The sequence below is a fragment of the Marmota monax genome, unplaced genomic scaffold (genome assembly GCF_021218885.2).
Source record: "Marmota monax isolate L192 unplaced genomic scaffold, Marmota_monax_Labrador192_F-V1.1 WCK01_AAM20220418_F8-fsc00022, whole genome shotgun sequence".
NCBI lineage: Eukaryota > Metazoa > Chordata > Mammalia > Rodentia > Sciuridae > Marmota > Marmota monax.
Window position 1 is genome coordinate 17439539 of NW_026695215.1, and position 21272 is coordinate 17460810.

Sequence of the window (21272 nt, forward strand, 5' to 3'; positions counted from 1 at the left end):
CCCAAAGACTCACATCCACAGAGCCAGGTCTTAGGGAGAAATGAATGCCTGGAGACCTCTGCCATGAAGACCTACTCTGTGCCAACAGGGCTCACAGCCAGGTGAGGGGCACCAGGCTAGAATTGACCTCCGCAACGCAGGGCACTGCTCACAGCCACATAGATCCATACCAAGGCCAGGCCTGTCATTTATGCCTCAACGACCACCTTAAGAAGTGGCTCCTTTCCTTTTAGACATGAAGAAACTGGAGCTCAGAGAGGTTTAGTCCTTGGTCCAAGTGCAGAGGGAGCTGGGAACAGACTTGATCTTCCCTGGCATGGGGAAGATCATTCCTTAGGGATGACTTGCCCCAGCACCACGTCCCCAGACGCCCCAGTCCGAGGAGTGGCCTGGTTGGGCAGGCTCTGCAATCAGCAGAGAGGACTCTCAGGTCTCCTGCCTGCTGAATTAGTCACATGCCAACTCAGCGCTTCCTCCCAGAAGTCCCTCCCCCTCCGCCAGCCCTCACCCCTCCACCTCTGAACCCAGGTGCTCCACCACCCTGCACACACTGCCTTGGTTCACCTACTAGCTCATCTGTCTCCTGAAGGCAGGTGTGGCGCATGCGCTCCGCAGCACCGAACACAGCGCATGCTCAGTAAGCTGCACATGAGCCAAGCAACCCTGGGCCAAGCTGGTGCTGGCAGAGCCCGGGGGCCTAAACCAGAATCTCTGCGAGTCAGGCAGCCTCCTCTGCCCCATCTCCATGGCTGGCAGGCTGGCCTGCTCTGATACCAGCATACTCCAGGGCTGGCTGGATGCCAGCACCTCTGATTTACTGAGTGGTGGATGTCATCACAGCAATGATCCAAATAAGACTCACCGCGGTGGGCTCTTTGGGGTGGGAGGAATGGGGCCCAGAGGGTGAAACTGGAAACCTGGTCTAGACCCGGGATGTGATGTTAGGTGTGCTGAACACAAACCTCTTTGGCCATGGACCATTTTATCCTGGAGTCCCTGTTGGTCTTCATAGAGCTGTGGGGGCTTCCAACCGAATGCCAGGACCAACCAGGGCATCATAAACTGCTTTATGTACTATCACAGAACATGAGGTTAGCATGGCTTGCTCATCATGAATCTGTCTGGCACCACGACTTTTTTTTTTTTTTTTTTTTGGTATCAGGGATTGAACCCAGGGTTGCTTAACCCAGCTCTTTTTTCAACGTTGACACAGGGCCTCATTAAGTTGCTTAGGGCCTTACTAAGTTGCTGAGACTGGCTTTGCACTTGAGATCCTCCTGCCTCAGTCTCTCTAGATGCTAGGATTGCAGGCGTGCTTCACCATGCCCGGCATGTTTTAAACATTTTTGCTAGAGAGGAACAACTTCTCACTTCCCCCTTCTGCTTCTGAGACGTAGCTTCCTGGGAACCTGCAGAGATGGCAGCACGAGGACTGAGGCTGATGCTGGGAACTGCATATTGTGGGGGTCGCCCCTCTCCAAGGTCCAGTGGGATCTTTACAGTCAGGTGACCAGGGAGTGGGAGGCAGGAAAAGAGGGGACAGAGAAAAGACTTCCTAGCAAGTCCAGGCTGACCTCCCTGAGACAACACCCACCTTCTGTCCAAAGTAGAGCTTGGTGAAGGTGAAGGTCCTCAGGTGGGCACTCTTTTCCCGGATCTTGGGTTCAAGTTTCTCCCGAAACTTGTTCTCCATGATCATGCTGAGGTAGGGCCAGATCTGGGCGATGATCTGTGAGGACAGGAAGAGGCCCTTGGTGGTCAGATATGTGCCCCTGACTGGAGACCCGCATCTGCCCAGGACGGGGTCCTGATTGTCTACAGCCCTGTCCCAGGGGTAGGGGCCCATGGTTCCTATGCTGCAGCACCCACTCCCCTGCCTGCCCCCCCATCTGTCTGCCTGTCATCTTTCCCTCAGACATCTGATAACTACAGCCGTGATTTCCACTCTTGTGCAGGCAGCAGGACCCCAAGCTTTAGGGGACATTCTGCAGAGCCCCATGGAAATACTCATCCACTAAATCTAATAACATGAAGCCATTTAGCTCCGTGCTAAAATGTAGTCTCATTCTCCTGTGGTTTACACAAAGAGTGAGCAGATGACAGAGGTATGGGAGAAAATATTACAGAAAAAAAGAGTTAGACTGTTTCCTCAGGGATTTTTATTTCCAGCAGTCAGAAAAGGCAGCCTTTTTCTGATTCTGCAGCAGAAAGGCTCCTGGTGCTGGTCTGGGAACACACAGAGGGGACCAAGTTCCCCTTGAAGTCGGTACCTTATATAACCATAATGCATTCAAGAGTCATTTGAAAATTTCTCAATTCCACTATAACCTTACAGAATCCCCATTGTATCTGCAGCCTTTATTGACCAAAATGTCCTTACACAGCATATGAGTGCACTATTAGAGCATTTAAAACTAACCTATAGACTATTTGGGCTTCACTTTTGTCCTCATGTCCTCTTCCTATTCTAGCAGGAGGGAGGTGGAGATGGCAGGTGGTAGTGGTGGTGGGGGAGGGGCTTGGAGGGGCTGCCGGTGGCGCCCTGCCTTTTGGGTTTGGGCCTTAATTTAAAGATGGACCTCCTTCCCATGCCCCCCTTCCAAACCCATAACTGGAGGAGCCTCGAGGTGTGAGATTTAGGGGTTCACTGTCTCTCTTTTGCAGAGGCCTCTTAAAAGCTCTGGTTCTTTCTGTGGGCTGGTCCCAGCTTCCTGCAGCGCTGGTCTGTCACTCTCTGGTGCCTCTGGAGTGCAGCCTAGAATGAGGTCTACCTCCCCATGGCAAGGTTCAGGAGGGGCCTCATCCCAATAGCCCTCTACCTCCAATGCCTCTTGAGGCCTGACCTTCAGACATGCAGCAGTCCAGGGTGTGGCTAACACACACACAGGGGACCTCTATAAGGCTTGCTCCAGAGGCCCCAGGCACTGCATTAATCCACAGAAACCTTGCCTCTCCTCCAAAGGCAGAAACCTGTTCCCTCCGAATTTTACCCAGAGGCTGGGGTGGGGTGTGGGGAGAGTTTTGATGCACTTTGAAATGACATTTCTAGTAATATAAAACACCAACCATAGATCAACAACTATCAGGAAGTTCTTTCTTATACCTATCCTAAGTTCCTCCTGCTACTGGCTAAGTCTTCTCCCAGAACAAAGGCAAGGGCTGTATTACATCCAGTGTCTGGTGACTTGAGGTGAGGACTGCAGTGGGCCTTCACAAGTTTGGGCAGCTCAGGTAGGAGAGGGACTCAGGTTTCTCATCTGTAAAGTGGGGCTCCTTGCAGGGAGGTTAGAAAGCGACCCTCAGGGCATCTGGCAGTGGTGCCCAAAGGAAGTCACCTAGATGATCTAACAGCAATCATAACAATGACGTCAGTGAAGGAGTAGTTACTCCCATTTTATGGATAAGGAAACCTTCTCAGAGACGTGAGTCAAACTTCTCAAGGTTGCACAGCCACTGTGATGGTGTATCTGGCCTGAAAACCAGGTGAAATCCAGAGCTGTTGTCTACCTAGTGTCTGCCTCTCCCTGCCAAAGTGCTGATCTTGTCAGGGAGTCAGGGAGGGGTCATACTTTTCTCTATACTATTTTCTAACTTTTCTGATGTGCTGGAGTATTAATTTTAGACTTTTTCTTAAAGATAAGAAAACCATCCTGGTGAATGAAGAAAGGGGAGGTTGCTACCCCAGCAGCAGAGGGGACACCTCTGTCCCTCCAGAGCAAGGGAACTGCTGGACCTGAGGTCTTTGTCCCAGCCCCACCCACCTCCCGGCTGCAGCAGGTGACAGGCTGCAGCGAGCACCAGGCGCAGGGAGTCCACCCTCCCGGCCCCGCCCACGGCCTTACCTTGTTGGCCCACTCGACCCGCTCCACGTCCGGGAAGTGGATCTAGGAACAGAAGCCCCGAGGGCAGTTTAGATTGGCGCTGCGTGCCCCACCCCTGGAACCAGGTGCGTGGCTGTGTCGCCCTGCTGTAGCCTGGCAGGTTCCCCCAGTGCACCCAGGCGCTTCCTCCCCGCCCACCTCCCCTAGGTCGCAAGGGCGCTCTCAGCATCCATTGGGCACCCTGCCCTGGCCACTCAGGGCGGCCCTGCCTTCAGGGAGCGCACCCTCTGGTCTGGCAGGTGGTGAACAAACAGCACCTAGGCGGACACCGATTTCGCAGTAGAGGCTGGTTCCTGGGGCAGATGGCACGCTTGTGGGTGGCTCTAGACCTGCAGCGAGCCTGGGAGGATCCCTGCAGTTCCACCCCTCTCCTGGCCCCAGAGGCCAGGAGCTGGGGGGCGGGGTCTGGAAACTTGTCTTTTGCATATGCAAATAAGCCCCGCCTTCCCTGCCAACACGGGACCACCCCCTCCATAACACCCAGATTTGCTCCTTGGCAAACTCTATCCTGTTACTTGTTTTAGTGACACAAGCTATACATAGTTTCTGGAGCAAAATTAAGCAATGCATGAATTAGCTAAGCAAGAGGGAAAAAAGGTTTTAGGGAAAGCCACCCTCCAGGGATAACCTCCTTAAGGGGTTGACTTTTCACTGGTGACTGGGGAGGGAGCGTGAGGAGGCTCCTATTCTCCCCCTGACCCGGGCTCCCAGGAACCCCACCAAAGTTGCCCCTTCCTCAGCAGCCTCCGGTTACAGCTTCCTCCAGGGCACAAGCCCCATCCTCTCTGCCTGCACTGTGTGGAGTCCTGGGTGAGCCCCAGTGGGGTGGGTGGGAGGGCAGAGGGGCTAGGTGGAGTGACAGCTCTGCTGGCCTTTGCATGAGATGATTTGGAGAGCCCTTAACTCCCTCCTTGCAGGAGTCTCAGACGCTGCTCTCAGGAGTCTCAGAGCTGTCTCTAGCTTCCCCTGGAGAGAGGGAGGTCTGAGTGTGAGTGTGCAGGGCACCTGGCCCAAAACGTGGAGCAGGAAAATGCTGGCATCGGCATGCACATGGCAGTCCCCGAGCATGGGGCCAGCTGGGGATCAGACTCACCATGAGCCTGTGCCACTTCCTCTGGTGGGGAAAGGGCCTGCCCTCCCTTCCCCAGGGCCCAGAAGACACCATCCTCCAAGTGCCAGGCTGTGGGGTGGTTTGGGGATTTGCCCTGAAGGGCCACCCTCGGGACAGAGCCATGCAGTTCTCTTAGGAGCACAGTTTTTAACTCCTTGGAGGTCAGAGGAGGTCAGAGGAGCCCAATGCTTCTCAGACTCTGTGACAGCTCGCCATTTTCCCTGCCGGCCTCAGGTTCCCAGCTCTGGGCAGTGGCCGGTTCTAATGGAGAGGTTAATATTCCAGGTGCTGAAGGAAAACGCTGCATGGTTCCCAGAGGGAGTTCTGCCAGGCCCACGGGAACCATGGGGGACGGAACTGGGAGAGCAGTGGGCAGCAGCTTAGGTCAGCCGGTCCAGCTCAGGTGTCACCACACATTCCCTGTGGCCATCCTAGGTCAGGTCCAAAGCTGGGAGCCGGGCAAGTGGAAGGAGAGACCCTTTCATTGCTGCCCAGAGGCCTAGAGACGGGCTTTAGCTCATGACTTCTTTCTAGGACTTTCCGTCATCCAGCCACGGACCTTTCCAGTCCCCACCTAGGGCTGCACATGGCATTCCATCTCTGAACCCATTCCCAGCTCCCCTCTGACTGCCTCATTCATTGCCCTCTCAGACCTCACATCCTCCAGGGGGTCTCTCCAGGTCTCCTAAGTGGAGGACAGGTGTCCCTCTAGGGTCTGCTGGTTCTGCATCACACACTTAGTACACCTTATTAGTGCCACTTGGTGTTACTGCCCTGTCCCTTCTAGATGGGAAGTGCTAGAAGGGCTGATGGGTCCCCCAGGTACAGCAGCATGTGAATGCGCACTTGTGGGCTGAAGGGATGTAGGAATGAGTGAATGTCCCCCAAGAGCTCCCAGGCTGGTGCAGGGGGAAGCAGTGAACAGCCCTCTGGGGCCCAGGATCAGACCACGGGGAGGGAGGTGCCAGCCTGACCCTTGCTGGCATCCTCCATCTCAAGCCCCTGCACTTCCCATCCTGCCCAGCGCACAGCTCAGCTTCCTACCCTTGCACATCCCCAGCCCAGGCAGCTCTGCTTCCTTGGGGGCTGGTGATCCTGCTTGGCAGGTCCAACACTGGCCACTGGGAGCTGGTCGGGTGAAGATTCCTGAGCCGCCTCCTTATAAAGAGCATATTGGGGTGGGGCCCTCCAAATTATTTTTAACAAGCTCCTGGCATGGTTCTGGAACCCTGTCAGGGCTGCTTGGGAGGCATCCCTGACCAGCCCACCCCTCACATTCAGGTGACCCACACCCACCCCAAAAAGTGTGGGCAGCCACAGGATGATCAGGCCTACGATGAAATTTTCATGATCCCTCTGCTCCCTGCACCTGTATGTGAGGTTCCTCACTTAGAGGATCTCCATAGACAAATCTGAACTCCTTAAAAGAGCAATTCAGTCCAAGAAAATAAGAGACCCTCAAGGCACCCCTTTCTGCCACGTGCCCTTGGAGGCTCCCTTTGCCTGAATCTCAATGTCTGTCTTCCCCCTCAGTGAGTGACACCAAGGGTCCAACAATGTTCTTGTGACTGTCTCCAGGTAAGTCTGGAGCACAGAATGACCTCAATGAGACTGACACCTAGTTATACTCAATGTACTGCCACTTTGACATAGACAGATCCATCACAACTTGTCTCTCTTGGATCTTGCTAAAGAAATCTTTTCTCCACCCCCAAATTCTCAGAGTTATCCTAAGTTTTTATCTATGAGCGTTCACGCTCAGATCTCCCTGGAATTTTTTGTAGGGGTGAGGTAAGATGATTTTCTCTCCCTCAATACTTCCCCGAAGGCAATTTTCCACCAACATATAATAACAACAACAAAAATCCATCTTTCCCTGACTGATGAAGCTACTTCACTCAAAAGCCAGCTTCTCCTATGTACTCTGGTGTGTTTCTGAACTTAGTATTCGACTATACCAGTCTGTTTGTCCGTTCCTGTGCCAGTACCACACTGTTTTCATTACTGTTTTTGCAAAGTGACCTGGGGCAAGGTGATTCCCTTTTTTGTTTTTCTTTTTTGAATTCATTTGGATAATAGTACATGTGTTAATGAGTTTTGCATTACTGTGACAAAATACCTGAGAAAATCGGCGTATAAGGAGGAAAGGTTTGTTTTGGCTCATGGTTTTAGAGGTTTTAGTCTTTGCTTCTTGGCTCTGTAGTGAGGCAGAACATCATAGCAGGAGCACTTGGTAGAGTAAGATGATCAGTCCATAACAAAGAGAAAAATAGAAAGGGGCTGGGCCCCTAATATCACCTTCCCAGGTCATGACACCAATGACCTAACTTCCTTGTACTAAGCCTTACCTTCTACAGGTTTTACCACCTCCCAGTAGTGCCACAGGATGGGGACCAATCCTTTAACACACAGGCATCTGGGGGACATTTAAGATCTAAACTTTAGCAGTAGATACTTCTTCCATATGAACACTGACACATTTATAACATGAGGTTTTATATCCATGAACAGAATACTTCTTTATTCAGATTTTATTGTATTCCTGTTTAGGATCATAAATCTTTAAACTTTTTCTATTAAAGCCCTGCACATTTTTGTTAGATTACTTTGGGGGTTTTAGAGTTATTAAAAATGGTACTTGACTTTTTGAGCAACTTTGACAAATGTGTTAATAGTTCTAATTGTTCCTTGATCCTCCTTGGTTATGTATAGACATCTGTCATCTGCAAATAATAATTGTTTCTTTTGCTCTCTTTTTCCTTATTTTTCTTGCTTTACTTCATTGGCCAGGACTTCTGATGTTATGCTAAGCAACAGTGGTGACACTAAATAGTCCTGGATCCTGACCCTCAAGGGACGCTCCTCAAGTTTCACTGTGAAGCATTTTTCCTGTAGATTTTGGAGGACAGTGCCTGTCAGATTGAGGAAGTTCTTTTTAATTCCCATTTGCTCAAGAGCTTTCCTCATAAATGGGCATTGAACTAGACTCAGTGTGTTCTTGAGCCCACTGACATGGTCATGACCTGTCCCCCATAATCCATTTAAGTGGTCAACTTCAGTGACGGCTCCTCCTAAGGCAGGACCAGCTCTAGTTCCTGGGATGAATCCCTCTTACCCCAATATATTTATTTAGCTTGATACTTAGGTTGTATACACCTGTGATTCAAAGTGGTCCCTAAAATTTTCATTCCTATACAATTCATAACAGATTTTGGGTATAAAGATTTTACAATAACTTGTAAATGTAGAAATTACATAGTTTACTACATCTTACCTATAAAACCTTCTTGGGCTGAGGATTTTGGGGGTAGTCAATTACCATATCATCACTAAATACCATTAGTGCCTTATGGTGTATTTGCGAGGTCTATTTATAGCTTATTGTAGTAATTTGGGCAGTTGTATTTTTCTAGAAATGTATCCTCATTTTCAAATTTTGTTGCTATATAGTTTATAATATTTTGTTATTTCTAATCTATCATATCTGTAGTTATTACTTTTTTCATTCAGTATTTTATTTTTAAAAATAAGTATTCTTAATCTTACTTTTAAAAATAAATTTTAAAAAATTCTTTTAAATTTTGCTGTTCTTGTTGCAAACAGTCTTGCCAATGGTTTTGCTTTCACAGAGGAATAGCTTTTGTTATTTTTTCCCTTTATTTAAAAAATATTATTCATTTTCATCTTCATATTTATCATTCCTTCTTTCTTTAAATCTGTTGCTCTTTTATGGATTTTAGAGTTGAGCTTCATGAGTCAGAGGTGAATCATGTTTTTAATTTTTCTTTTTTTATGATAGATTCAAAGTTACAAATTCCCCTACAATTGTTGACATAAAATTGTGTTATTCTGCTCTCATTTTTTTTTCTGATTATCTTTATGACTTCCTCTGCATGAGTTTTTTTAACAGTAATATTTAAAAATATCCAGTCGTGTGATCTCTACAGCTTTGTCTTTATTACTGTCTTGTAACTCCATTTCTTTGTGGTCTGAACAAGGGTGGAATATATTGATGGCTCCCTGTGGCCTGGTCCATGATTAATTCCTGTGACTGTTCCATGTGTGATCAAGTTACTAATCCCGTCCTTCCAGCCGAGCTCAATCCTTGTCTGCTTATCATTTTCAGAAAGGGATATATTAAAATTTCCAAGCCCGACCCTTGGTTAATCTACTTCCTCTTGTCAGTGGCTGACTTAAGATGTCAAGTTTATATTACCCAGTAGGAGTCCGTGATTATATCTTAACGGTTACTTTTTGTGAACATTCAATATCCTTCTTGCCCTTCTATTTGAGTTATATTCTAAATATTTTGTCTAATATGAAAATTGCTATTTGAACATTTTGTTTAAAAATTGCCCAGATCTATATTTCCCCATCCCATTTTCTCAACCTTTTTGAATTGTCATCGTTTCATGTCATTTAATACCTACCTAATCCCCTTATTGGCCTCACTTTATACACAGGGAAGCTGAGGCTCAAGAGCTTATGTGACATACAGTCACCAGCCATGGAGTGCCAGGGGTGAGGTCAGGACCCAGGTCTGTCTGACCACGGAGTCGGCTTTTCCGTTCGTCCCCCTCCCTCCTTATAAGACATGTGCTTCCTTCTTTTATAGGAGGTCTGGTTTAACAAGGATCACTGTCCTCATAACAGGCCATGCCCTACAGGGCATTCACACACACCGGGGACAGTCCCTAGGCACTTTCATTTGATACTCCTAATACTCCATAAGGTGAAGAGCAAAGATATAATTATCCTCATTTTACAGATGAGGAGAGATTCCCAGAGACTAGTTACTGCCTGCCAAGATTACCCAAGTGACCAGAACCCGGAGCTTCTCATAGGCACCGTGACTTGAGCCCAGCCCTCACATCTTTTTCTCACTCATTAGTCCCTTCCCCTCCTCCATCTGAAACAGCCTAGCTTTTAAAGTTCATTCCCTACTGCTTTTCTAATCCATTCCTTGTGTGTTTAAAATTCTGCCTCAGCCTTTCCTTCTGCAAGATGGGTACAGTACTGCCAATACCGCTGGTTCCAGATAAGAGGAAATGAGACTGTAGCAAGGTCCTCAGGGCCCTTCTTGGTTCAGAGGGAGTGTTCCAGAGGTGAGAACTTCTGTTGGAAGTTGTGCAGACACTCTGACCTCTACGACCTCAAGTACATAAAGAAAAAGGTCACCAGGGCTATGTGTCCAATTCTGCCTGACCCAAAGCCCAGCAAATTCTCCGCTGAGTTTCCTAGTGCCTCAGGCCCTAAACTTTGAGAACCGCCACTGAAAAAGCATGAACAGAGCACAGGAGAAAGTCAAAGCGGCTAAGGAGAAGGAACAGGCTGGTTCTTTTCCTGGCCTTCACTGACTGGCGGAGAGTCTGTGCCCCAGATACCGACAGCCACTGATAGGCAGGGCCCAAGGCTTTGCAAAGCACCTGTGTGACACTCTGCCCAATGGGGCTGCTCCTTAGGAAGGCCTGGCAAAGGCGCCCAATCAGAGCCTCTGTCTTGTCTTTCCCCACTAGGGAGACAGAGAGAAGGCAGAAGATGAAGATGCATGATGCTCATCGGTCTGAGTCCTAAAGTCACTGAGCTTGTGTTCCAGTTCCCCAGGAGGCTAGAGTCTCTGGGACCAGCTGGTGGGGAGATGCCCCACACCACCTGGCAATGCAGAGTCAGGCCCGGCGGTGGTTCTCAGATCTTAGAGTGCAAAATGACTTCCTGAGCCCTCCTTAAAAGGCAGATTCTGGGTCAGAGAGTCTGATTCAGGAGGACAGGGCCAGGTGGGCAAGCTCCCCTGTGGTTCGGATCTTGGCGGTGGACATGGAAGAATGAGGGGACAGTACTGCCCAGCTTGGAGGGCCTGCTCAGGCCTCGACGAAGATGTCTTCTCCCCACCCCTTCCCAACTGGAGCTCCAAAGTCACAATCTGGCTGATGGGTGGTCACTTCTGGGTGACACTGCTATGTCACCAGATTCTCACCAGCACCCTATGGACCTCCGTTCTTTTACAAAGGGACCTCTCCCCTGAAGATCGAGGGCGAGAAGGCAAAAATCACAGCTTGAGTATGATTTTGCCTGGCTCTGAGGCTGCCTTCCCCCTGAAAGGTGAGCCACCCCCCCCCCCCCCCCCCCGCCTCCTATCTGCAGCCAGGTGGGGTGGGTAGGAAGTACGGCCACAGGGTGGCAGATCAGGTCTGGTCTTCATTTCCTTTAGCCTCAGGTTTCTCACAGGGATGAGCTGTTACTTCTCTGCCCAGATCCACAATCCAGAGAGAGAACAGAGGCAAATCCACTTATACATGGTTTAGGGCTGGGGACAACTCCAGTTCTCTAGCAAGTTGCATTCCCAAAGAAACCTGCCCACTATCTTGACTGATGTATGCAGGTGAGAATGTTTCCCCTAGGTAGGCCCAGAAAATCCCAAAGATGCCCAAGCACAAAGTCCTGGCCCAAGATCTCTGACCCCTGACACACCACACAGAGAGGTTTAAATAGATCACAGCCTCCATCTGGGGCCTCCCTAAACTAACACACCTCTTGATGCTGTTCCCATCCTTAGGCCAAAGCCTTCCAGAAAAAAAGTGGGCTGATATTTTAATAATGGCATTTTGAGACATTGGCAAGGGATAGGCAGTAATGAGATCTTAAGGGGGAGGCACAGACTGGAAAGAAGGATCAAGTTTGTCAGAATCCCCAGCAAGCAGAGGCCACCAAAGAAGGTACATCAACACTCCTTTTCTTGTGTCTGTGGTACTGGAGATTGAACCCAGGGCTTCATGCATGCTAGCATGCTAAGCAGTGCTGTACCACCGAGCTCATCCCCAGCCCAGTTCATTTTATTCTGAGACAGCATCTTGCTAAGTTGCTGAAGCTGACCTCCAATTTTTGATCCTCCTGCCTCAGCCTCCTGAGTTGCAGGGATTACAGGCATGGGCCACTGTACCCAGCCTCAACACTTCATCTTTAGGTGGTAATCCTGTGTTTTATTTCTTAAAAACGGATTCCAGAGCAATAAGATTCCAAAAAATAAGAGAATGAAAATTATTCCAGAGCAATAAAAGAATGGAAGCAGATGGACGACTGCCCCCCCCCATGGGGCTGAAGCCTTGGGGGGCCTACAAAGAACAGCCTGGAGTTGGGGTGGGAGGTCTTAACAGGAGCTTTGGGCCACCAGACCCTCTCAGGAGGCAGAGGACTAGGGGATTCACTTAAAGGGACCCCCAGCCATTTGGTGGATTCTGTCCCCCACCATGGGGATGTTAGTCCCTCCCAGACTACCATGTACAGAGACATGCACAGATCCTTAGGTACATGCCTGCACACATGCAGATGTACACACACCCAGAGTTACAGAAACTACATGGACACAGACACAGAATCACACATGCAAAGATACACCTCAGATACACACAACTCAGCTGGACCTCCAAGCAGAACTCAGCAGATGAAGCTCCCAAGACACCCCTCAGTGACAAGAACACTAATACCCAGGGACCCGTCACCTTTTGCAAAGGAGTAAGGGCTCAGAGCACACAGGGACAGCTGAGCTAGAGCAGATTTTTAAAGAGTTAGGAAGACTTCAGTGAGCCAGTTAGGTTTGTTAAGGCTTAGAAATTCAAAAACTTATCTTCTTGCTCATCAAACTAATAAAAGTGTAAAAATAATAATAATACTCAGTACTGATAAGGCCACAGTGGAGTGGGCAGAAGTGTTTGAAATGTTCATAACCTTTTTCTTCTTTTCTTAGTGTAAGAGTAGAATTTATTTAAGGGTGACTAGAAACTGAACTCCCATAGAACTAGAGGGCACCAGAGAAGGGTTCCTGAAATATTCATAAGCAGCTTCCTATGTTCAAATGTTCATAGCATAACTTCTAGGAATCTATGCTAAAGAAAATGGGAAATGCGGATTAGGATTTATATAGCATTTACTGTAGCACTCATTGAACAGATTTTCACTGAGGGCCTACTCTGTTCTGCACATGGGACTGGGATCTGAGGGTACAGAAATAAGCAAGAGGCATGCCTTGCTGTAAAGAGAATTCAGTCTGGAGGAAAAGTCAGGCACACCAATTGGTAGATTCCAATCAGCATGGGAAGCAGACAGATAAGAAACTCAGGATCCTGTGGGATCCTGAGCACAGGGCTTGGCCTGGAGGATGAGTCACAGAACCCAGGCTGGCAGAGCACAGGAAGAAACTCCAGACAGAGGAACCACAACCCCCTCTGCTAGCCACGAAGAGGGAAAACTTGGAATTGAAATAACTGACATCAGAGAAATAATTCAGTCACTGCGGTAGTCATATTGAGGCTGCCACAGTGCTTAAAAGTGTTTATGGAGAATGGAAGACGTCTGTAATATAAAGAACATCAAAAATAAGGGGCGGGGGGTGGGTGTATGGAGATGCGGGAGATTTTAAAGCTGTTTTCACCTACCTTCTATGTTCAGGAAGTGCGGCCCACTATAACCATGTAGCTCTGGGTGGAGGAATCACAAATGCTTATTCCAATTTTGTCTTTTAGGTCATTTCCAAATATTCTACAAGGGGGTGTACATTTACTTTTCTAAGCAGAAAAAAATCAGGTTTTTAGCCAGTGATGTTAAAAAAAAAAATAAAAAAAGTCAATACGACATGGGCACAGGAATGAGTGGGTGGTTCTGGGCTTTTGAAATGTCCTACAGTCCACAAAGTCCTTGGTTATTTCTCTGTTTCAAGGGTTTATGAGTCATGCCTTCACCTGGGGCTTCTTGGGCGGAGCATCCCTGCCCTCCTTCTCCTGTAGGGCCGGCAGGCCCTGGGTCCTGGATCCCTGTGTGACCCAAGGGGTCTAGTGTCGTCTCCTTGCTGGAAGTACAGGGCAGGAAAACATCTTAAGTTCTTCCCTCAGTATTTACTGAGGGGGAGGAGGAAAAAGGAAATCTCTGCCTCAAGCATATGTGAACTGTTCTGTGCTGTCAACTCCAGCTTTCCAGAGATTAGCAATCCCTGGATCTGGCCTGGGACGAGGGACTCGGCATGGAGTGGGGTATAGCTGAAAAGTGACCCTCACAGGCCTTTGGGGATAGCTTGTCACTGGAGACATTTCCAAGGAAGCACCACCTCTGTCTGCTCTTGGGTCTTTGGGCCAGGAGCCAAATGAAGCCAGCGATCAGTTCTCTACACCTTTCTGCTCCCTGGAGAGGGGACTGCCACATAGGAAAAGGACAGAACTGTCTTCACCCCTGGCCCCGATACTCATCCACCAGTGACTTCCCAGTCACTCAGGTCCTTGGGCAACCTGGGCACTCCTTGCCTAGAAGGATGGAGTGGGCAGTCTCCTGTGAGTTCGAGTATGTAAGTCCCAGAGCCTATGCACCCTAAGATGAGATGATGTACCCAAGTGACCAAACCTGTGGAAAGCTCACGTTATAGAGCAACTTCTTCAAGGAACGCCTCCAGGGCACGTCCAGGGTAGGTTCTCCCCAAGCCTGCTCCAGGGCACGTCCAGGGTAGGTTCTCCCCAAGCCTGCTCAGCACCCTGGACTGCGACCTCACAGGACTGCTCACACTGTCTCAGAAAGGCTGCCCTCATGAGTCTGAATCCCATCCCACACAACAGTTCCTCAAGGCCCAGGGCCATGTGTCATTCATGTTCGTGGCCCAGCCTGCAGCGCTGGGCCTCACACGTCGCAAGCCCTGTGTTGACGGAGCACAGGAATGAATGCCGGGATGCCTGAGATCCCTGTGCGGGGCTTGGAGGGAAGCAAGCCCACACTCTGTCACTCCTGTTGCCCAATCCTGACCCAGGACATGATAAGTCCATGAGGCATCACTAATACATGGGGCAGAAACTCAAGGGCATGACTAAAACCTGCCTGCCTCTTCCTTCCGAGGGTAGATCTGACTCCAAGCCAACTTCCAGGGTAGGTTTCCCAGAGTTGCAGGGACCTCAAGGATAAAAAGTTCTGCCTGATTCTAAGCAGTCCCGATGTTTCCAACTGGGTTCCATGGCACCATGTATGGATAAAGCTTATGATCTCATCTGAGAATGCCCAGGCTAGCTCAGAGCTGGCACTGAGTTAACTTCCTCTAATTAACTGAAGTATCAATATGGAACAGACTTTGAGAGCCCGGGCCCTAGAATAATCTCTACTCCACCCACAGAAAGAATCCTCAACTCCCAGCACCAGAAAAATGAGGCCCTCAGTCCCTGGTTATCTAAATGACCAGGAAGGAGGCTTTGCCAGAGGAGCAAACCCCCTCCCACCCCTGTGAGCACCCATCAGATTCCAGGCCCTCACCTCCCGCCAGCAGATGCACAAGGGTGGGATGATCATCCCAGCAAAGCTGCCAAATGACCGCTATCCACTAGCAGGACAGCAAACCGGTTAGACCCCAAACCACAGATGAATCGCCAAGTTCTCTCAGAATTCCTCCCCTTTCTCCCCTACCTCGGGCTATTTTCCTACAAAATGGCCCTCATTTCCATGTATGCCACCTCACCTGGAGCAAGGTAAGGCTCCACCAGGCTTCCCTCCTCACACAAGCCCTGTTATGGCAGAGGCAAAATAAATACCTGGTAAACAAACTAAATATGCAATTGGTGCTCTGATCAATGGCTCCATGAAAAACCTGGAAATGCACAGATCAGTGAAGGGCCAGTCCTGTGCTGTGGAGCAGTCGAGATTACCCAACGACAATGGTCCTAAGGGCCCCCAGCATGATGGTTGAGCTCTGAAGGTTGGTGGGTGAGCACTCACTGGGGTTCCATGTAGCTGGAGTCCCACCAAGGGCCTCCTCCTCTATAGTCAACCAGTTCTCGAGGGACACATTTATTGCTGGGACACTTGGTCATCAGTTTCACAGCTAAGATTTTTATATTAGTTAGGAGGTCTAGAAACTTGAGGAGCATACAGGGACAGCCCTTACTGAGCACCCACTTCTACCTGGTTCCAAACAAGTGGTTTTTCAAGCATTCAACTCACACAACCACACATGAGAACTCTAGGACTGGGCTCTCTAAGGCCTACGGCTGACTATTATCAAGCCCCCCATTTGTCACTGTGCTGCACACGGTCCCCAATCCCTGACAAGGAGGACTGACTCAGGTGACTCTTGATTCCTTCGAAAAGATATCTAAAAATTGGACTGGGGTTGTGGCTCAGTGGTAGAGCACTTGCCTAGCATGTGGGAGGCACTGGGTTCAATTCTCAGCACTGCATGTAAATAAAATAAAGGTACACTGACAATTAAAAAACCTTAAAATATATATATATATATATATATATATGTATCTCCAAAAGCTGTGCCAGAGGAACACCCTTCCATGAACATGCAGCCCCACCCTTCTCAGAGGGTGAGGAGCCAGGGCCACCTCTACCTCCTTCACGTGGCCAGCCATGATCACAGGACAAAAGGATCCACAGGTCTTTACTCATGGTCCCCTTTGAAGCAGAGGAGTCCTTCCTCCTAGTCCCATCTCCTGAGAAAGGGTACCTAGAAGAGGGGCAGGACTGTATGAGGTGTGAACTGAAATCAGACATCAGGCTGGCATGGCTCTGAAAGACCATCCACATCCACGTCCACGTCCATGTCCAGGTCCAGCAAGGGAGAGTGATCTCTGTGGTCACCTGAAGACAGCAACTTGGAGCAATGTGCTGAGAGGACACTAAGACCGAGCAAGAGAGAGGAGGGCATGACCGAGAGCTGACCGGCAATGACAGCCGTAGCCTGGAGCCGGCAGTGGACAGGGAAGGATGTCCTCTCCAGGTCAGCCTGGTCTTGGCCTTTACCCCATCACAGGAACTGGGGAAAAGGTGTCCTTTCCAAGCAGCTCGAGAAGCGGCAGATGGGCTGGCTAAGCCACCTGCCCACTCACAGGGTACTATTATTGTACAACTTGTACAACTGGGCCAGGCCGTCCTGAGTGTGGCAGTCACACAGGAGGCCCTTGAGACCCTCGACTTCTTTTTTTTTTCTTTTCAAGTCCCTCACTATGGTTTTTCCATCTGGTAATTTATAAAAATGTTTCTTGGATGCCAAAGGAGGTAGGAAGCTATCATAAGCCATCGCTCCCTCTTCCTTGGAAGGAAATCAGTTCTCAAAAACAGAAAGGCATATTAGAAGGTCAGCTTGTAAATGATAAAGAGCTGGGCAAGGGCCCCATCTCCCTTCGCCTTCATAAACAGTGTGTTCCCAGGGAGGCAGACCCACGTGTGCTGAGAAAACCAACCTCCCTGGGCCTGCCTCTCATTCTAGAGTCCCAAACCCAGTAACGAATACCCAGAAAACATCCTGCAAGGTTCCAAGATCCCCATCTCACCCGACTCTAGAAGCCACAGAGCATCTAGATTCATACACCTCTTATCCCCTCAGGGTCCCCACTACCAATATCTTGGTTCAAATAATTTTCCTGATTGGTCTCCATCCTCCTGCCAGGCCTCGCCAAACCTTCCAGTTTCCTTGTAGCCTTGAGAATCAGGCCCAACCTCCATCACACCTACCTCAACGTGGCCCTTCCCACACAGGTTAGTCAGGCTGAGGGCAGGCTACTTGGTCACAGAGTGGCCAGCCACAATGGCCTCCCTTAGCCTGGAACTCCTATGCAGTACCACTGCCTCCACCCAAAATGTTATCCAGGCCCTGGCCCTTCAAGCTGGCCAGCCAAGAGAGTCTGGAAAACCCAGGTTGAGGCCAGGCTCTTCTTAAGGCACTGTCAATAGGCAGGAGGCTAAGGTCTGATGGCAACCTGATATGGAAACCAGGTAGGGCATCCTTCACTCCAGGCCTTTGACCCAACTGGACCCTATCAGGCTCTTGTCTTGGGTTACCCTGGGGCCTCTATGGTAATTACTGGTTATGCATCTGTTTCCCACCTGAGGCTGCCCTCTTGGTAGGAGACACATTATCATGGTCCTCCAAGCCCCATGCCCAGCTGGGTCAGACCTGGGGGATGGATGGTCTGTGTGGTGAAAACCCAGGGAGTACCTTCTTGGGTTGAGACCGAGGACCCTGTTAAGTTCTATGTTGTTCCTGGGGTCTCCTGCCACAACAGAGGCCAGAGCTATCTCCGTGGGGCTGTGGGGGAAGACGTCAATGCCCCTGCAGGATCTGATTCTTGTCCTAGTTTCAGAAATGCTGCCTTTGCTTAAAGCAAAGCGTCTAGAGGCCTCCCTGTACAGGAAGGGGAGAAAGGTGGTGCTGTTACTGGACAAGTTCTCATGGTCTACTCTCATCACTGAAGCCAAAACCGGTTCATAACGTAGGTCTACCAGGTAGCCTGGGCTCCCTTAACAGAAAGCAAGGGGGTGTGGACAGGTCATGTCTGCTCTCTGGGTCCACATCTTTCAGAATCACAAACTCCATAGAACTACCAGGATGAACAAGATCCCTTCCAAAGAAATTCATTTTCTGCTTAAGTTGAAACGTCTCTACAATGAGACGCCCCAAACACTCCCCCCCAAGGGTTGCTACTCTAGGAAAGTGGTTAATGTGATTTTTTCAATATGCATCCTTATTAGTAAGTCTTTGCTTTCACATTATAGATATTATGTGAAGTGTTATGAGTTGAATTGTGCCCCACCTCTTAAGCTCCAATCCCAAATACCCAAGAATGTGACTGTATTTGGAGATAGATATTTGGAGTGACTGTATTTGAACCCATGGGTACTTAACCACTGAGCAACACCCCCAGCCTTTTTCAATATATTATTTAAAGACAGGGTCTTACTACTTGCTGAGGCTGGCTTTGAACCCATGATCCTCCTGCCTCAGCGTCCTGAGCTACTAGGAGATAGTCTTTTAAAAATGTAATTGAGTTAAATTGAGGCCACCGGAATGGACTTTAATCCGTTATGACAGGTGTCTTGTAAAAGGAGGAAATTTGGACGCAGAAAAAGACCATGTGAAGACATGGAGCGAAGTGGTTATCCATAAACAAAGGAGAGAGGTCTCAGAAGAAATCAGCCTTGCAGATAACCTGATCTTGGGTTTATTTGTCCCCAGAATTGTGGAATAATAAATTTTTGTTTAAGCTACCCAGTCTACCATACTTTGTTATAGCAGCCCTAAACTAAATCCAACAAATTTTAAGCTCTGGTTTGTCTTAGTTAAGTAGGTGTTCGTTTTTCTAGTATTTCTTCTCCAATCCCAATTATGAAGGCTATTATTGGCAGGTGTGAGGAATCTACTACCATTGAGAAGGATTTTAGAGTCCAAACCTGAGGAAATGTGGAGTTAGAGGGCCTCTGGGCATTTCCCAGTGTGGGCTTGGGTGTAGCCAGAGGGAATCTGAGAAGCCGGAGTCCCCTGTACCATAGGGGCTCATCTGTCACAGGCCAACCTTTGGAAATGGACCGGACTCTCCTATTGCCAATGTTTGCCAAACTCTCCTGATCATAAGAATCACCCAGGGCACCTGGGTGCCACCCTGGAAGTTCGTGGTGAGTCCAGACTCGTTTTAAGTGAGCCAGGTGATTCTCAAGACCAGATGAGTTTGAGAAACTCTAGGTCAGGCCGTTCCAAACCAGGAGGCGGGAATGTCCTTGGACCAAGAGTGTGCCCGTGCATCCCTATCAGGCGGAGGGAGCCCGAGCGCCGGTGGCCCGGCCCGACCCCCCCCCCCCCCCCCCCCCCCCCCCCCGGCTCGGCGCTTCAACCGGCTGTCACACCCTCCAACCCCGCAGGGTTCCGACTCCGCCCCCGCGTCGGTCCGAGAGCCTCAGCTGAAGGCAACTAAAACCGGCTGCCACTGACATCGCAGCAATTATCCATCTACGATTGCTCCCTGCGTTCACTCTTTGAAATCAACAAGCAGGTGGAAGAAGTGCCTTCTGGTTTCCTCAACTTTGCCTAGTCCCAGACGCCCTTATTTTTTTTTTTCCTGGGTGTGGCCCGCCCAAGACTTTCTCGTGCGCTCTACCCCTTAACTGACACCCAGGTTCCGCGATCCCACCGCCGTGGCTTGCAGGGTCTGAGCGCTGGGCTCGGTGGGCAACAGAGTGTGCGGTAGCCAGGCCCCCGCCCTCCCTCGGGTTTGCGCGCCCCAGCTTCTGGGCTCACTGCAGGTTCTTTCCCAACCGCGAAACGCATCCGCCCACCTCCAACACCAGCGCCGCGCGGCTCACCCATGCCGGCAGATGCTGGCCCAGGAGCTCGCGGCTGATGAACTGGCGTTCGTTGTTTAGGAATTCGAAGGCGGCCTCCAGGCGCCCTAGCTTCCCGCGGCGGTTCCTGCGCCACAACATCCAAAGCAGGGCCCCAAGCAGCAGCCAGGTTACGCTGAGCCCCAGGTAGCCGGCTAGGTAGACAGGCACCAGGTAGAACAGCACGCGCACCACGAAGGTGTAGAGCTCCGGCAGCAGCTGGGTGGACAGGCGCAGCTCGGGGCCCGGCGCGCGCTGGCTTCTTCCCTGGCCGCCGGGGCCGCCGGGACCGCCGGGACCGCCAGGGGCTCCAGGAGCACCAGGGGCGCAGGGCTCCTCCGCTTGCATCTCGTCGCCGCCGTCTTGCCCTCTTCAAGAGCTTTGCCCAAGCTCAGACCTGTGCGCCCCGACGCCTGGGCACATCTGTACTCCTGGCGCGACGACCAGTCGGCCGCGCTCTCCTGCCCTTTTGGAGCTCTAGACTCTCGGCCCGATATTGGGGGGCCGGGCCTGGCAACACCCCGAGCAGGGCGGGGCCAGCGCGCGCCGCGGGGAAGTCGGAAGTCTCTCCACCCCCAGGGGCGTGCCCAGGTGAAAGGGGCGGGGTCAGGCCTCCTGGGACTGGGTAGCAAGGGCATCCTGGCGCTGTTGCCGCTGGGGGTGGACTAAGTACTGCCCCAGGAAGTTTATGACTCATCAAGGTTATGTGTATAACTGACTTATCATGGACAAACATCACCTAAAGCCTGCTTCCTACCACTAGTGTAGTCCAGACACCTCAGCTGAGCAATCGAGGCCTTCCAGTGATTGGACGCCCACCCTGGCCTCTGCAAACCCCAGGATGATCCTAACTCTGCATCTGGACCCTGCAACTGGCCCTGAAAGCCCCAACTCTGACCCTTCCTCTGCCATCTGTGAAGCGTGCATCTGGCCCCCAGCACAGCCAAGCAGAGCTCAGGGTCCCTTCTGGACCCGTCAGGCCTCTCTGCCCCACTGCAACCACTCCTGCGCCCGCGCTCGCTTCCGGGCCTCGGTGTGGATCTTCATTCCCTGAATCTTCCAACCAGGAGTTTTCAGGGACTGGGCGGTACTTTCATCTGTGGGACACCCAGAAAGGGCGAGTGACCTGTGAATGAAAAGAGAAATGAAGAACAAGTCCCGAG

The 21272-nt window shown here is 50.4% G+C and overlaps 1 protein-coding gene across 3 annotated transcripts in view; it reads right to left on the reverse strand.

Moving 5' to 3' along the window:
- Esyt3 (extended synaptotagmin 3) overlaps positions 1–20602 on the reverse strand; it is a 46445-nt gene extending 25843 nt beyond the window's left edge. For all 3 annotated transcript variants that reach the window (XM_046431912.2, XM_046431911.2, XM_046431910.2), the window contains exons 1-3: positions 20092–20602; positions 3843–3884; positions 1595–1729 (exon numbers count right to left, since the gene is read on the reverse strand). In XM_046431912.2, the coding sequence (XP_046287868.1) occupies positions 1595–1729; positions 3843–3884; positions 20092–20457 (543 nt within the window). In that variant the 5' untranslated portion in view covers positions 20458–20602. The remainder of the gene's footprint in view (positions 1–1594; positions 1730–3842; positions 3885–20091) is intronic.
- Positions 20603–21272: the final 670 nt, after the last annotated feature.